The 18,386-nt window shown below is 34.7% G+C and overlaps 1 protein-coding gene across 1 annotated transcript in view; it reads left to right on the top strand.

Annotated features, from left to right (window-relative positions):
- Positions 1 to 18,386, top strand: part of LOC149797120 (hemicentin-2-like) — a 287,779-nt gene that overhangs the window by 53,345 nt on the left and 216,048 nt on the right. The window contains exons 3-4 of the mRNA XM_089961792.1: positions 103 to 242; positions 6,609 to 6,755. Coding sequence (XP_089817918.1) covers positions 103 to 242; positions 6,609 to 6,755 — 287 coding nt within the window. The remainder of the gene's footprint in view (positions 1 to 102; positions 243 to 6,608; positions 6,756 to 18,386) is intronic.

Raw genomic sequence — 18,386 nt, 5'->3', positions numbered from 1 at the left:
TTTTCATCTATTTGACCCAATCTAAGGCATCATAACATCAGCCCACCAAGTTATCAGTATATTTGAACTCAAAATGAACTTGATCATTTCATTTTCTTTCAGGTTATATGCATCCAGAGAAGGCACGTCTTCTATTTCTTTAAATTTCGTGCCAGTACATGAACTTGATGCAGGCCTGTATACATGTACAGCCATGATCAATGGACAACCCCGTAATGAGACTTTTAAATTAACAATATACAGTAAGTATAACATGTTTTCTTGAAATACATGGTACAGTCTCAGTTTTTGAAAGTTTATGAATTAAAACAAGTTGAAAAATTCTCAGACTTTTGAATTCTTCAAGATAGATCTTTTTTGCTCTCTGAATACTTTTAAGTTGTCCAAAATGGTCAGATGCAGTGTAAGTGAGTGCATGCTTTTTGTACCCAATAGCTTTCAGATGTAATTAAATGATGCTGATCCACAATCGAATGTGGCTGTTATTTGTATTAATAGAAAAATATTTAAATGACTTCTCAAGAAGAGCAGCTCCGTTGCTTATAAAACCATTATATCAGTTGACTTTTATTATCAGGAAGATCTGTCCATATTAGTGAAATTAGTTCTCAATGGTGTAATCAGTTTGTATTATTTTCTCACCTGCTTCTTTCTCAAAAGATCTCATTCTTTGAAAGATCTTGGATGATCTTGATTATGAGAAAGGGACAGTACATACTGTCCTATATTGTTGGAAAGAATTTGTATCAGACTGGAGTAAAATAGGTAAACAAATGATTTAATTTGGGAGATTAGAACCATCATGTTTTTAAAATGATGTGTAAGCCAGCTTAGTGAAATAATGCTAATTGTATAGTTATATAAGCCAGCTTAGTGAAATGGCTAATTCTGTAGTTACATAGCCAACTTAGTGAAATGGCCAGTTGTGTAGTTACATAAGCCAGCATGATACTGAAATTGCTAATTGTCTAATTACATAAACCAGCTTAGTGAAATGGCTTAAAATTGGTGTAGTTACATAAGCCGGCATAGTGAAATTGCCAATTGTGTAGTTACATATGCCAGCCTAATGAAATGGCTAATGGTGTAGTTACATAAGCCAGCTAAGTGAAATGGCTAATTGTGTAGCTACATAAGCCACCAGCATAGTGAAATTGCCAATCGTGTAGTTACATATGCCAGCTTAGTGAAATGGCCAGTTATGTGGTTACATAAGGAAAAATGCTGCCAGGCCATGGAATTGCAGGTTTCTCACAACAATAATCACTAGTTGTGCAACTTATTAAAACCAATGGGGAAAAGGTAACACAAATTTTTTGTGGTTCTCACTATTTGTTGCACCCTATGTGTGCTGTTCATTTAAAAAAAAAAATTTCTAATAAGGTTTTTCAAATTAAGTCTTGGTCATCCATTTTGCTGGTGATCTCGATGAAACTATTCGAACGTAAATGTTGTGTTTTAATGCAAGCATATATTGTTATCTTATTATCGATGCTCCATAACTGATGGTCATACTGACCCAATGTTTTCATCCAAAGATTTCTTATGATATCTAGTTTGTCCTAAATGAAAATAGTGCTGATCTTATATTAATATGGCCCCCACAGTGGCTAATTTGAAATCTAATTTTACTTGGCTGGATCCAGTTTAAAAAAATGTTGAATTCCACTACTGCAGAATTCCTGTCTTTTCCTTTTGCAATATGAGATCCAAGTTATGCTTTCCCTACATATTGTCATATAAAATTAGTCCCCAGATTGTTTACATTTAAAACAGCATGATTTCTGATGGTCTTGAAAAGTTTGTTATCCTGGGGAACAGTATATAATTGATAGTCATGAATAGTGCTTCTTCTCTTTGGCAACATCAAGTGTTTTGATGGTGGTGATCAGTGTTTGATATCCTGCATGTCATATGCTCTGATGGTTATGAACAGTGTTATCTTGGGTACAAACATGTATTTTGATGGCCATGAAGTATTATCCTGGGCAAAACATGTCTTTTGTTCGTCATGAACAGTGTTTTCCTGGGCAGAAACACATGTTTTGATGGTCATGAACACTGTTATCTTGGGGCAAAAACATGTGTTTTAATGGTTACAATCAGTGTTATCCTGGCAAAACACGTTTTGATGGTCATGAACATTATTATCCTGGACAAAACACATGTTTTGATGGTCATATACAGTGTTATCCTGAGCAAATGCATGCACTTTGATGGTTATAATAAGTGTTATCCTGGGCAAAACACGTTTTTATGGTCATGTACAGTGTTATCCTGGGCAGACACATGCATTTTGATGGTTATAATCAGTGTTATCCTGGGCAAAAACATGTGTTTTCACAGTTTTAATAGGTGTTTGTTATCCTGCCAACATCAGATTTATTTTGGTCATGATCAGTGATTTTCTGAGCAACAACATGTGTTCTCATGGTCATGAACAGTGTTTGTTCACTATACTTGTCATAGGAGAGCTTGTGGGATTGTCTGTCATCTGTCGATCCATGAATTCAAATGTGTTATTGCTAGGCCTTCTAAACTACATGGGTGATTGCCATGAAGCTTTATAAACACATTCTTCCTATGGTCTAGGTCACGTCCAGATGTAAAAGGTGCTGCTCTGTTATTCAGTATAGTAGTCAGAGTGGCCATCATGTAAATATTGTTCCTACCACTCTTCCCGAATGAATGATCTTGTCAGCATCAGGTTTTCACTAAAAGCCTTGTTTAGATGTCTGGTTGGTCCTTTATTGAGAAAAAACACCTAACTCAGGTCCAGTATTGCAACCACGACAGCCATTTTGAAAATTTTATTATTGCCACCTCACATGAATAAAAAGTCATATTGACATGAGGTTTCACCAGACGGCATAACAAGTCTAGTTGGTCTTATCGCATTATTGCTACTCCTTAGTAAATGATTCTATCAATGTTTATATTTATTAAAAGTCTTAGCCATCAATGAAGTGGAAATGCTCAGATGTTTGATATAGCTGACACTGAGCATCTTGAAAACCTTGGTATCACTACTTCTGAATTTCACTGAAATATTTATTCTGATAGTTGTAAACGAAAATGGTGCCAATTTGACCTCCCAATATCATCATCACAATTGCCATTTTGATCTTGTTGGATGTGGCTGGTTGTATCGACCTTGTGCTCTCACCAGAAAACTTCTAATGATGTCCACTTTAGTCATAATGGAATTGGTGCATGTCTGAGAGAGACACACACACACACACACACACACACACACACACACACACACACACAGTATGGCCACCATGGCAGTCATCTTGAAAATCTTGTTATTGTTATTCCTCCAAAATTTATCAACTGGGACTTTATACAAGCTGATTTCTTATAATGCTGCATTGGTCCTAAATAAAAAAATGATGGCCAATATATATTGCTAGCAATTGGATGCCATCATGAAAATGTTTTTATTGCTACTCTGCAATGGAAGGTAATTTTGACATTATGGCTGTTTTGAACATCTTGTTATTGGGTTTTCATGTAAGAAATCTTACGGTATCTAGTTGGTCCAATATGAAAATAATGCAGACTGATCCTCAATTTTGATACCATAGTGGCCATCTTGAAAATATAATCCACACTTCTCCAAAATCGAATGGCTATAGAAACATGTTGTTTTACTAATAGACTTCTTATGGCGCCAAATAGGTTCTCAATGAAAATGTTGCTAATCCTACACCCAGTATGGCTTCTTCGACAACTGTCTTGGATCTTGTTATCACTACTCGTCTAGAATGGATGCATATACGGACACTTGGTTTTCATCAGAAGACTTGTAGTGATGTATGTTAATCAGTGCTCATTATACCTGAGTGAGACAGCACCTTGTGTTTTATTGATTATGAACATCGTTATTGTGTACAACAGCACATGTTGCAGATGGGCATAGTCGGTATATGTTATCTTGGGCAACAGCTCTGGTTCTGATGGTATTTTTCAATATTTATGTTTTATCCTTGGTAGCAGCTGTGTTCTGGGGAACAGGACATTACCCCCGTCAGTTACCCCCCCTGCAACTACCCCCCTGCCATTACCCCCCCAAATCAATTACCCCCCTGCCATAACCCCGCTATCAATTACCCCCCTGCATATTACCCCCTGCCATTAGCATCATTTAGACATACAGATACAAAATCGAACTAAAGCAAATACGACGAATTTAATTAAAGTGTACACAAACACAATCTGATAATCCGTGCTCAATCTATACTATTGTTTTGTCTTCAGCTCACTGAATAAAATTCGAGCAGAAATGGTTTCTAATTAATGTGTACACAAACACAATCTGATTCGAGTATTGGCTTCACAACAATAAAAATGATTTTAGCAGTTTAATCTGTGGTCCATCTATACAATTGTGTTGGCTTCACCTCACTGAAAATACTTCGAGCAGAAATGGTTTCTAATTAAGTGTACACAAATACAATCTGATAAGGGTATTGGCTTCACCTCATTGAATATACTTCAAGCAAAAATTATTTCTATGCGCATGCTCCAGTAAAACTATATATATATATATATATATATATATATATATATATACGTTCTTAAAAATATATATCACCAGAAATATTTTTACCATGGATAAAGTTCAGAGTATACGTGGAAAGCAAAAAATTATGCACAATGGATATGTCTATGTAAAGCAGAAAGATTTAGCGGCAGGTGTAATCAGTTACAAATGTGAAAAACGACGAGGAAATTTATTAGGAGTATCTGAATGTAAAGCAAAGATCAAAGTTATAAATGATGTTGTAGTAGGATCTCTGCATGAACATACACATGCACCAGATTCAGCACGATGTGAAGTTCTGCAAGTTAGACAAAACATTACAAAAAGAGCAGTGGAAACAGAAGAAACACCTCAACAGATTCTTGGCCGGGAAGGAGCATCAGTACAAATGGTTCCTATACAACATCTTCGTCGTCAGGTCCGACGAAAGCGACAAGTTATTCATGCTCCACAGCCTCTTCCAACTGATCGAGCAACCATTGAACTGCCTGAGGTATACAAGAAACTTCCAAATGGTGAGAATTTCTTGTTATTTGATAGCGGTGTAGGAGATATAAACAGAATTTTAATCTTTAGGACTGATAAAACGTCATCATTATTAGCACAGTCTCCTAATTGGTTCATGGATGGAACTTTTGCTATTGTGCCTGAGCTTTTATTTCAATTATATACGGTGCATGCACTCATCGGTGGTGATGTCATTTCTTGCCTCTACTGCTTGCTCCCAAATAAAACTATGGAAACTTATCAGCGTCTTTTCATGGAGATAAAGGCACTAATTCTAAATGCTCAGCCTGCAACAGTTATGATGGATTATGAAAAAGCAGCCATGAATTCTGTTGCAGAATGCTACGCAGGGATAGATGTACAAGGATGTTTTTATCATTTTTCTCAGAACATATACCGAAATGTACAAGCTCTTGGATTTCAGGAAAGATATCAAAATGATTCAGAATTTGCAATGTCTGTTAGAATGGTAGCTGCTTTGGCTTTTGTGCCACTTTCTTACACTGTGCAGGTTTTTGAAGAACTTCAAGAACTTACAGAAGATGACGACATGAATCAATTGTTAGATTATTTTGAAGATAACTACATTGGCAGAAGAAGATGTCAACGCCGAGCTAATCCTGTCTTTGTTCCTCAAGTTTGGAGTGTACACAGCCGTGTTCAAAATGAATTACCTCACACTAACAACAGCGTTGAAGGTTGGCATCGAAAAATGCAAGCTGCCATTGCTGCTGACCTTCCAAACATTTGGCGCTTTTTGACAATCCTTCAAAGAGAGCAATCATTCCTGAACGTAATAATTTCTCAGCAACTTGGAGGACATCCAGCGGAACCAACTCGAAAGAAATATCATGACTGCAATGCTCGGATTATGAACATTGTTAATGACTTTGCTAATAGAGAGCACTTAGAATACTTGCGAGGGATTGCACATAACATCCAGCTGTAATCTTATAAATATAACATATTTTATGGTAATATAACATTATGATATGATGATTTTACTATTGAATATTCCAGGACAAGTATATGTTTTCAAGGCTGAGATTCATTTGCTAAAATAAAAATTTAAAATAAATTCTTTTGAAATTTATTTTAATTTATTATTTACTGTTGGGATATAAGAATTATATGGGGGGGGTGGGGTGGTAATGGCAGGGGGGTAATATACTGGGGGGGTAGTTGATAGGGGGTAATGGCAGGGGGGTAGTTGCAGGGGGGTAATATACCGAGGGGTAATTTCCTAGACCGTGTTCTGATGGTATTTATTAGTATGTTCATTATGTACTGGGAAACAGCATGTATTCAGTTTGTCATGATCAGTGTTTGTTGCACTGCCAATAAATTTCATAACTTTGAACTGCATTGGCTAGGAGGTTGTTTTTGTATTTGGTGATAATAATGTGTACATTTTAGTTTATTACTTTGGTTATTTTTTTGTATGGCCTATCCTGAATTACAACATTTCTGGCCTTCACCATTGAAGATGTTGATAAACTACATTTAAATTTCAACAAGACAGCAAACCATATCTACTTTTTTTGTTTGACAGGGGGTATCACCTTTTCTAACTGTCCATTGGAGCAAAAGATTATCAGTGGTAATAATCAAGCAACACTTTCATGCTCAGCTTCAGCTGGAGGTATAAATCTGACTACATACTGGAAGACAAGCAGCCAGTCATTCCAAATTCAAGCAGGTAATTCTAGCTTCCACTTGCTTTTGCTTCCTTTTCACTGAAAATTATGTATATTTATATCCTGTCTCGTTATTTGCAAGATTGTCTCTGTATCTTTGTATACATCCATCCCTCTCTCCTTCACACATTGGTTAATAAAAGCAAATTTGTGTTCAGAATTGCTTGTAATTATGATGTATTCTATATAGTCCTACTGGGGTTGCAAAAGTTTCATCTAGTCACTTGCGCGATGTTTCTAGTGGCTTTTCATGCTCAACACTGTTTTTAATGCCTTTTCATGCACAACACACTGTTTTAATGCCTTTTTATGCTAAACTCTATGTTTTAATGCCTTTTCATGCTGTACACACTGTTTTGATGCCTTTTCATGCTTCACTGTTTTTAATGACTTTTCATGCTTTACAGTTTTAATGCCTTTTTATGCTTAACTCTTTTTAATGACTTTTCATGCTTTACAGTTTTAATACCTTTTCATGCTTAACTTTGTTTTTAATGACTTTTCATGCTCTACATACTGTTTTAATGCCTTTTCATGATCATGTCTGTTTTTAATGATTTTGTATGTTCTACACAGTTTAAATGCCTTTTCATGTTCTACACTATTTTTAATGCCTTTCCATGCTCAGCACTGTTTCTAGTGCCTGTTTGTGCTCTACACACTGTACAAGTTTCTAATTCCTTTTCATACTCTATACCCTGTATGTGTTTGTAATTCCTTTTCCTGCTGTACACAAATTGTCTAACTTTATCACAAATGTTCAATGTTTTTTTCTTAAATACAACTCTTCAACCAACAGCTATGGCTTATTTAGAGTTGGACATTGATGGATATTGGTCATCCAAATTCCTCTGTTAAACTGGCTAAACATGGAAGAACCTGATTTTTGATACTTTTCTTTATCTCACTGTGAATTTATTTTCTGTCATATCAATAAAAACGTGACATTAAAATGTTTTCTTCTTCTAAATGGTATAGTTTTTGTTTATCTTTGTTAATTATGAAGTTTGTGATTAATGTTTGTTAAATACGTGTTAAGGAAAAATATTTTCCTGTGGCTAGTATTTTATTGGTTAGAAAAAAATGGTGCCCTTTTTTGCATTGGACAGTGCTCCATACCTATCAAATCTACATCCATGTATTATATACCAACCAATTGAGAGTTGAAAGCCGGTTTTAACAGTATAAATAGCATAAATATGAGACTATATCATCACTGAAAGCCGGTTTCAACAGTATAAATAGCATAAATATGAGACTATATCATCACTGAAAGCCGGTTTCAACAGTATAAATAGCATAAATATGAGACTATATCATCACTGAAAGCCGGTTTCAACAGTATAAATAGCATAAATATGAGACTATATCATCACTGAAAGCCGGTTTCAACAGTATAAATAACATAAATATGAGACTATATCATCACTGAAAGCTGGTTTTAACAGTGTATAAGTAGCATAAATTTGAGACTATCCAATTTAAAGATAGATTGAAAAAGAATTTGTAGATGCAACCTTTTTTGAACTTGTCAATATTTTAAAGACAAAACCACACGGAAAAACAGATTGTTCATTTTTCTCTGTAATATGAAAGATATTTTCCCTTCACAACTTTAGTCCTAAATCTACTATTGAACTGGAATCTACTTGGGTCAGTTCCTCTGCACAACTGCCTGCAAAACCAGAGCCTTGCCCATTTAATCAGAAAAAGATTGATCATTATACACTGATGATGGCCAAAATGAGATTATCAATCAGCTTTTTAACACAAGAAAAATTTGCTGTCTTGAACAAAAACGTTTGATCTATTAGTGTCATATCACTGCTTTGTAGAAAGACATGGCAAAGATCAAGGAGAAAGAGCATGCACTGGGATCTGATCTTAAGCAAGCTAATATTTTTGTCAAACACTTAAAGACAAAAAAGACCTTCACTGAAGTCACCAATGGCTTTCTGCTAAAGTTGACCAGGTTCTCAAAGACAATGATAACAAAGACACTGAAATCAAACAGCTTCAGGATGGGATGCATTCTCTCAAAGAACAAATGAAATTGAAAATATCGGAAAAAAAAATAGAGAAGAGAAACACACAGTTAAGCAATACAAATACTGATATGAAAGAAAAAGCTGACAGTCTTAAAAAAAAGAGCTTGAAAAGTATTGTGATTATAATGATTGAAGCATTAACACTAAAACAGAAAATTGAAATGAGTTTACAGATGATATTGTTCCAGGGTTCCCATGCTACTGGGAAATCGGGAAAAAGTCTGGAGAAATGATAACTTTTTTCCCAACTGTGAAAAGCCCTTGAATTTTGCAAATATTGACGAAAGTCGGGAAAACCCTCGGGAATTTTTCTCCACAACTTGATGCCTGAAACAGTTACGTAATTGAGTCATAACTGATTGTGAGTCAAATTTATTGAGTTCTAGCCAGAATATTAGGAGGTTGCAGTATGGATCATTTGGGTGCTTGCCATAAATATATTTGTTGAGACAATCAATTAAAAGCTCATTGGATTGGATTCATTTAGTAGACTTTTTGTTTCACAGCTCGATATCCATATTTTTATATTTTTATGGAAGGTATGAAAACCAGTCTAGCATCACAAGAGGCCAACATGGTGGCGTTAAAGCATACCTGCTTAGCAGATGGTTAGCAAACTTAAACATTGTTAAATCGATTTATACTTGCATGAAATCGATATGAAATTATTTTTTTCTCAGAAATTGCGAGTATTAAAATCGTTATGTCTTTAATCTTCTGAACAACGATAAAACTAATGCATTGATGAAATTGCCAGTCACATGAGAACACACAATCTCACAACCATTGTTTTCAAATATTGTAGAATTTTTTTAAAATGAAAGTCGTTGAAATAAAAATACAAAAACGAAAAGGCACAAAATTCTCTATATTTATTCTGAGACCAACTTCCGGAGTTTTGTTGTATCACGTGACTACCACATTGACATGTGCTCTCTCACGCAGGAAGAATACGAAGCAGGGAACCAGACTACTCTGCTTGATGAATCAGACTGGCCAAGTTTCTTGTAGTTGTTCTCGAAATAAAAATGTTATTTCTGGTTTTTACAAAAGGTATCAGACTTTCATTTAATATAATTGAAATTTTGTACAACACATTGAAAGAAGTTTGTTGTTGATATCATGTGACTATTGGACTTCTGATGTCGTTTGAGATTTGTGAAGTCATGTGACTACTAACGCAATTGGCGAGTTACCGGGTCAGGTTTCATCTGTGCTGAGTTTCAACTAGTCTGTCAGCGGATTAAAGACATAACGATTATAATACTTGCCATTTTTGAAAAATAAATAATTTTCCTATTGATTTCATGCAGGTACAAGTCAATATAACATTGTTTAAATTTGCTAGGCCCGCTGATAAGCTATCTTATTGTGGCGGCAGATTTCAATTTTTTTATATGTAATTGCTCTGAACCCACACTCCATCCTAAATGTCCAACTGTGAAAATTGGGTAAGAATATTCGGAGGAGACCCAGATTAGAAAAATGTCAGATCTCTGAGCTGATCTTTGGCGCGAAGTTATTACGCAGTGACTTGTAGCTTGAAGCATTGGATTTAGATCTTAAATAGACCGCAGGAGAATTGGGAAATTGTTGTCCTTTTTATAATATATTAAGAAATGATAAGAGCCCATGTATCAATACAGGTTTGGGAACTGCAAGAAAACAAGCTGATTTTACAGAAAATTCAGCCCTTAATTGTTTAAACAACATTATATAATTTTGCAGGTCATTTGTCAAAATTTAAATAAACCCTTTTGTAAATGTCTTTAAATGATGGAATTTTTAACCGAATCATCTTAAAGAGTTTAGGTTGGTTGAAAAATCTTGTTTGATATTTTATTGGCACATACAAATTAAGGTTTAACCTTTTTTTCGTTACAAGATAAGATTCTAATACTTTGCATTTCTTGGGGTTTTTCATACTGTGATTGGAAATGTTTACTTTGTATAACATGCACATATATTGCTCTAGAATTCTTTAGAATGAAAGGTTTGAAAGGAAACAAAATTTATGCTCATTATGTTGTCTCCAATGAGCAACATAATGCAGGTCAGAAAAGTAAAGTTAGAATTTGTATTGTGTACATTGAAATGGCTTTAAATGCCAATTTATAGAAATATAGTCAAATTTGTTTGTTGTGACTCATTTTATGGTTTTGTACATGACATATATGTTTTGGAGAGTCTGGAAAGAGAAACATCTTCAGATATGGAATATGCATGTTTTATAATCCAAAATATTCTTTAATTCCATTCAGTAATGGTCATATGTTAACCTTAAAAAAATGAATTTCATCCTGGAAAAAACCTGGAAAAGAGCTGGAAATTTATATTTAGAAAAGTGTGGGAACCATGATGTTTGCAAGACTGTCATTTTGTTAGCTGAAACTGCTGACATTGCACAAACAAATGATACAAAGTAATCAGTGCTGTTTCTTCCCGTCTTTTTCATAGTCCTGTTAATTTAAAGGACCTATCCTGCACCCAGTCTGTTTTAAATATTTTAGATGAGGGACATTGCATCAGCAAATATCAGGCTGCTGAGAAAATGCGTGTAAATTCTTGGATTTTGCATTGTTGCTTCAGAGGAGGCCAAGAGAGTAGATGTTAGTGTAGATCTTTTGCAAGAATTTTTTGATATATATTCTCACGACAGTCATGTTAGGACTATAATCAGCTTTAAAGAACTTGATGGAAAAACTAAATTCAACAAGGAGTGATAGGGCAGCTGTAATTAAATCATTTAGACAGAAACTTTATGAAGTTTGAAGTCAGCATCTTTATTGGTGTCAATTGTCAGTGTGAAACCACTTTAAAGACTTTAGAAGCTGTTGTCTCTAAAAAAGAAATAAGAACCCCTTGAACATGATTCAGTGCCCAAGTTCTTGGGCTTTTCTACATCAGAGAGTGCTTCCACAAGAATAATTTGCCTAGCCTGTGGTCTCCTAGGACTAAGGGGAGATGACAAGATTGGTCTTTGCCAAAAATGGCTTGTGTTTTTGGAAGAGGAGGGAGTCCCCAATAGTTTAATTCCCAGTTACAGGAGCAACAGGTTTAATTTTTTTTTCAAGGAGCAGCAGCAGTTTGTTTTCACAAGGATAGTATTTTTAAGCTTTCTGAAGGAGTTTTTTAAACCACAAAAATTTGAAAATTGAGAGCCTTGAAGCTGATTTACAATACCCAGCCTTGTTAAATATTTTGCAGGCTGTTTGTTTTTTTATCAAGTGACTGGCTCATACTGGAAGCTTGTAAACAGCAAGGAAAAATACCAGTATTTTTTAAGTTTGTTCAGAAGATGGTTAATCATTTGGATGCATTTTCTGTTTATCCTACACAAATGTTTAGTTGTGATCTTTTATCTTTTTGGAAAAGAGTTTGATACCCAAGATGAGTTTTTCAAGAAGCTCTTGACTATTACTTTCCATTCAGATGATATTTTTATGGATGCATTTAAGTCACTCTGATTCAAGACAGTGAAAGTTGCCAAAAAAAACAGGTCTCTGACGTTTTGCGTAATGTTTGTTTTGGAAAAGATCTCCCAGAAGAAAAAAAATTACCATTGTCAGTGCTTTCAGTGATCTGGACTTGGACATCGGAAAAAGGTGCCATTCTTCTCTCCATCACCATTCTACTGTTCAGATGTTGAAATTGAATAGTAACCATTGGCTGGCTAAACACTAAAAGTGCAGTTGATGCTGTAAAAATCATGAAACTAGTGTAAAAAAAAACCTCAGGTCTAAAGACAACACCATATGAAACGAGAAAAGATTGTCATCAGCAGCTTTAAGTTATGTGAAAAAAACGTTTGAAAATGAAAGGATTAAAAAGGAGAAAGAAGCCAAGGAAGCAAAGACACCCACCCCAGTTATTTTTGCAGAGATATCCAAATATGGTCGTCCTTGTATGAATTTATTCAATGTTAATAGACTCTTAGCTACCTCCTCCAATATGGACCACTCCAGTGGCCTAGTGGTTAGAGCGTCTGCCTTGGATGCGGGAGGTCGTGGGTTCGATCCCCAGTCGAGTCATACCAAAGACTTACTAAAATGGTAATAACAGCTGCCTTGCTTTGCGCTCGGCATTAAGAGGTTAGTGTTAGGACTGGTCGGCCTGGTGTCAGGATAATGTGACTGGTTGGGACATCATGCTACATATCTGCAGCATGATACCCCAGTGCTAGACATGACTATAAACTGTCATACTGCAGACATTTTAGCGATATGACTGAAAATTTGTTAAAGCTACGTTACAAATCCAAATCACACACACACACACACACACACAAGTATGGTTTTAGCAGTTAAAGCAGATATTCACCATCTTAGTTATTCTTGGAATGAAACATTTAACTATAAATCAGTTTTAAGAAGAGATTGTCAACATATTAATTCATGAATCCCAGGTAATTGTTTCATTTTTGCCTGAAATATGAGTAGGAAAGACATTTTGGGGGCTGCTTCTGAATACATACCCAAAAGTTTGCAGTCTGATGCCTAGTAGTGTTAGAAATGTCATTTTTCATTGGCTATGTTGCTTGTGGGTAAAGTTGGAGTTCTTTTGCAAAGGTTCGTCTGTCTGTGTGCAGTTTAGACTGGTCTACTTTAGAACTGTGGCCAAAAAGTCTAAAATCTGGTCACAAAATCTGATTCTGATGACGGGCGAATATTCGGTGTAAATAAAATTGGGGGGTCACAAAATACGTTTTTCCCTCTGTATTTTGTAATGCAAGTAGAAAGCCCAGATTATTTATTATTCTTGTAGAGCTACATCTGTCTACTCTCCTGTAATACCACCCATTTTGGTGTATCTTAATGACCTTGACACATCAGAACTCGGAAGTAAGGTATTATCTCCTGATGCACAAGCGTGGCACCAAGGGCTAATGAGTTAAGAGCACATTTTGGAGGCAAAGACAAAAATGATGAACAGCCCTGTAAAAGGCAGATTGGATGAATATTGTTCAGCGCCACATGACAGTTTCGAAAACCTTAATGATGATGATGAAGATAGTATTTTTCACTTTGTTAATCAAGGTCGATCTGTTGCTGTGTTTTATGACAACAAATTTTACTTGGGTCAGGTCATCTCTGCAATAAGGAAAAGCTTTAATGAAGGTTATGGAGAAAACGAAAGTGGCCTTTGATTGATGATGTTGCAAGTAGGGGTTTCATGTCTCACCAGTGTCTAGTGTTGGAAGAGTGTATAGTGTGCCCCGAACATTAAGGATCTTTAAAAGAGTTATGATGTAATAAATACGAAATGTGTTTCAGTATTGTTAGGTTTTGTTTCTTCTTTTAATTATTTTCTTTCCATGTTTTTTAAAACTTTGATATTTTGTTTTTGCCTGTGTTGAAATAAAGGCTAAATTTTGTCTTTTCACTCATGTCTAAGGATTAATACGTGTAGTTACATCTATTTTACATGTATGTCAGTTTATTGTTTTTTAATTCTTTACATCTTTTTAAATTCTACCTCTGCTGGAAGGCAGGTAGTTGTTTTTGGATAATGCTTAAAAAAAAAATTTGCCCATGTAGCTTTAAAATTGTAAAAGTTGTGTACATTTTCGTTTTAGTCTTTTTCAAATTGATGTGATGACATGGCACCCTGTGAAAATATGACCTTTTGTTTTAAGTTTGTAACCTCTTAAATTTTGAACTATTCACATCGTGGCCTTGAAAAAAATTGAATATGATATATGTAGATATCTTCACCTTTAATTTTAAGTAGTTAAAATGACTCGTTAAAACTAATGCCACTGCATGCCTTGAAATGTGGCCTTCCGAAGCATTTTCTCAAAAAATGGTTGATGAAGGATGAGGTTTGTTTGGCAAAATTGAAGTTGTGCGGATTGCATGTTTAGTATTTTCCATACAAGAATATCTATTTATTTATGTTACTAGGGTAAGTGATTGGGATTTATTTTGCATTTTTTTTTTTAAGTACATGAAACACCAGCTTGATTACATTATCTTAGAGTTGGTTGTTGGCCATGATTTTGTACAAGTGCACAAAAAAAGTCCAATATGTCCATTTTGTTTTGTATTACCTCTTCTAATTGACGTACATAAATAGTTTGGCATGGTTTTCAGGAAAACAAGCTGTATCTCTTTATATGTCTTATTTTTGCCTCTTAACTAATATTAAAAATGCATTGGAATACATAAAGGATATTTGTGACATGGACTCATCATTCTTTAGATAATGAAATTAGCAAGCCATGCCAGTTAAACATCGCTTATGTTTTGAAGACTTATATTGTCTTTTTATTTTATAGAATTTTATTTTTTCTGCTTGTATTTTTTACTGATTTTCTTTCTTTTTCTCCTATCTCCAGTGTCCAACATGCCTGCCATTCAGTCTTTTATAAGTGGCATCCACCAGCTATATCTCTATGCAAATATATGGAAATTAAATCACTTATTGCATCTGATGGAAATAGCCTCTTGCAAAAACTAATCCATATTTTCTAATACTTTCATGTTAATTCTAAATGAACTGCACTAAATGCAAAGTTGTGTAACCAGGAGGCAGATTTGGAAACATTCCTGCTCAAGGTGTGGGAAATGATCCCATATTACTGTATATGTAATGCCTATGTACAAAAGATAATGTGCACTAAATGGCACAAAATGATTAAGTTTTAATGCTAGATAACACGTATCTGGATTATAGACTTGTTTCATATGGATACTCTTGTAAGCAGACAGACTTGTTTCAGATGGATACTCTTGTAAGCACACAAACTTGTTTTATATGGATACTCTTGTAAGCACACAGACTTGTTTGAAATGGATACTCTTGTGAGCACAGACTTGTTTCAGATGGATACTCTTGTAAACAGACTTGTTTTAGATTGATACTCTTGTAAGCACACAAACTTGTTTTATATGGATACTCTTGTAAGCACACAGACTTGTTTCAGATGGATACTCTTGTAAGCACACAAAGTTGTTTCATATGGATACTCTTGTAAGCACACAAACTTGTTTATATGGATACTCTTGTAAGTACACAGACTTGTTTCAGATGGATACTCTTGTAAACACAGACTTGTTTCATTTGGATACTCTTGTAAGCACACAGACTTATTTCAGATGGATACTCTTGTAAGCACACAAACGTGTTTTATATAGATACTCTTGTAGGCACACAGACTTGTTTCATAGTTATACTCTTGTAAGCACACAAACTTGTTTCATATGGATACTCTTGTAGGCACACAGACTTGTTTCAGATGGATACTCTTGTAAACACAGACTTGTTTCATTTATATGCTCACAAGCACACACGCCTGTTGCATATGGATATTCTTGTAAGCGTACAGACTTGTTTCAGATGGATACTCTTGTAAACACAGGCTTGTTTCAGATGGATACTCTCATAAGCATACAGACTTGTTTCAAATGGATACTCTTATAAACGCACAGATTTGTGTCATTTATACTCTTGTAAGCACACAGACGTGTTTGATATGGATACTCTTATAAGCACACAGACTTGTTTCAGATGGATACTCTTGTAAGCACACAGACATGCTTCATATGGATACTCTCATAAGCATACAGACTTGTTTCAAATGGATACTCTTATAAATGCACAGACTTGTGTCATATTTATACTCTTGTAAGCACACAGATGTGTTTCATATGGATACTCTTGTAAGCACAAACTTGTTCCATAGTTATACTCTTGCAAGCACACAGACTTGTTTCAGTTATACTCTTGTAAGCACACAGACTTGTTTCATAGTTATACTCTTGTAAGCACACAGACTTGTTTCATATGGATACTCTTGTAAGCACACAGACTTGTTTCATATGGATACTCTTGTAAACACAGACGTGTTTCATATGGATACTCTTGTAAACACACAGACTTGTTTCATATGGATACTCTTGTAAACACACAGACTTGTTTCAGATGGATAAGCACACAGACTTGTTTCATAGTTATACTCTTGTAAGCACACAGATGTGGTTCATAGCTATACTCTTGTAAGCACACAGATGTATTTCATAGTTATACTCTTGTAAGCACACAGACTTGTTTCATAGTTATACTGTTGTAAGCACACAGCAACAGATGTAATTTCTGATCATTGCCATATACATGTATGCTCATATATGAGCCATACAGTGTAATAAAAAATAAAATCTGCAGGACAAGGTCTAAACTGGAATATTTTAAAGTTTTCTTGTCAACTCCCATTATATATTGTTATTGTAGATCACTAAAGATGAGATCACATGTAAGGTATGATGTGTTGCTAGAGACAGCTTCATAAAAAAAATGCTGTTGATAAGAGAAAAGATTTTGTTTTGTTTTCTTTTTTATTTCATTATTGGTTTAAAGTGGCTGTCTTCTGGTCAGTCAGCATCTTGAAAAAGTTACTTTTGCTCATGTGTTACTTGTAAATATGAGTTGACAAGTAGAATTCTTAGCCCTGCCTTCCCATTTCAGCTGAATCAGTTCATACTTTTCTAGGCTGTAATACCTGTCTTGTCTACAAAAAATATGAAAAATGTCAGACAGTGATGTCTATCTTGTTTAGCATGTAGGTTCCTTGCAATATTTTGATTAGCTTACCTTGTGCAAAATCAAGTTCATTTTCTACCTGACCAGAATCATTGATTTTGGTTTGTAAATGACATGTTTATCTTCATCTTAGTCAAGAACATTGGAAATTACCCCACGAACTGTGGGGACTACTGGATGTTTACTGCATTCTATATTATAATTTTAGTAACAGGCCTTCTTAAATTATATAACTTGGATTGTTCTGGAAATAAACTTTTGTCCTACATACTGGTTATTCTTTTGTATCTTGGTTTTTTTTATAATCTTGTTAATCTAGAAATTATCCATTCATGTGATAATATTTTGTGGCAGAATAATTGTTGTGCTCAGTGATTGATTTGGGCTGAAATTATTTAAATCAAATTCTTCTTCTTTGGAAATACAAATATGCATGCTTTAGTAATATTCTTGGAAAGAGACATTAATTGGGAATTATAGTGAATTCAGACAAGGAAACATTGGATTATATCAATGTGATTCAAAACAAGACTTGGCACATCATTAAAATTCAAGCCATTGGCATTAGACACTGCATGCCAATACAGGCACTTCAACACCTTCAGCATTGGAAATCATTTGAAATAGCTAAAGTTTATTTAGAACTGTATGTTTTTAGGACTTGTGTTATTAATTTTAGGATTATTTGGGATATCATTCACAATATTATAATGTTTTTTTACTTTTTCAGTTTCTATTCTAGGGAAATCAATTGTTTTTTTTACCAAGCTTGTTGCTTCTCACTCTTTTCTGTTACCTATTTTAAGATCATAGAGTCGTAATAAGCATTAGAGTTGATGTCAAGGTCATGTGGATTATCAAGAATATAAACTTCAGTAAAGCTGAGATCAAGCCTCTGTTTTATCGACATATTAACTTTGGTTTGTTTGAACAGTATTTATTAAAGAAACATTTTCATGTATCATTTGAAACAATATAATCTTTATGGGGATTCAGTAGAAAGCTGGAAAATTGCTGAAAACTGTCATTGCTACATATTGATGCTGA

The sequence above is a fragment of the Sinohyriopsis cumingii genome, chromosome 6, assembly GCF_028554795.1.
Source record: "Sinohyriopsis cumingii isolate HCF-2022 chromosome 6, ASM2855479v2, whole genome shotgun sequence".
Classification (NCBI taxonomy): Eukaryota; Metazoa; Mollusca; class Bivalvia; order Unionida; family Unionidae; genus Sinohyriopsis; species Sinohyriopsis cumingii.
Note: the sequence above shows the minus strand (reverse complement) of the source record. Positions and strands in the feature narration are given on the sequence as shown.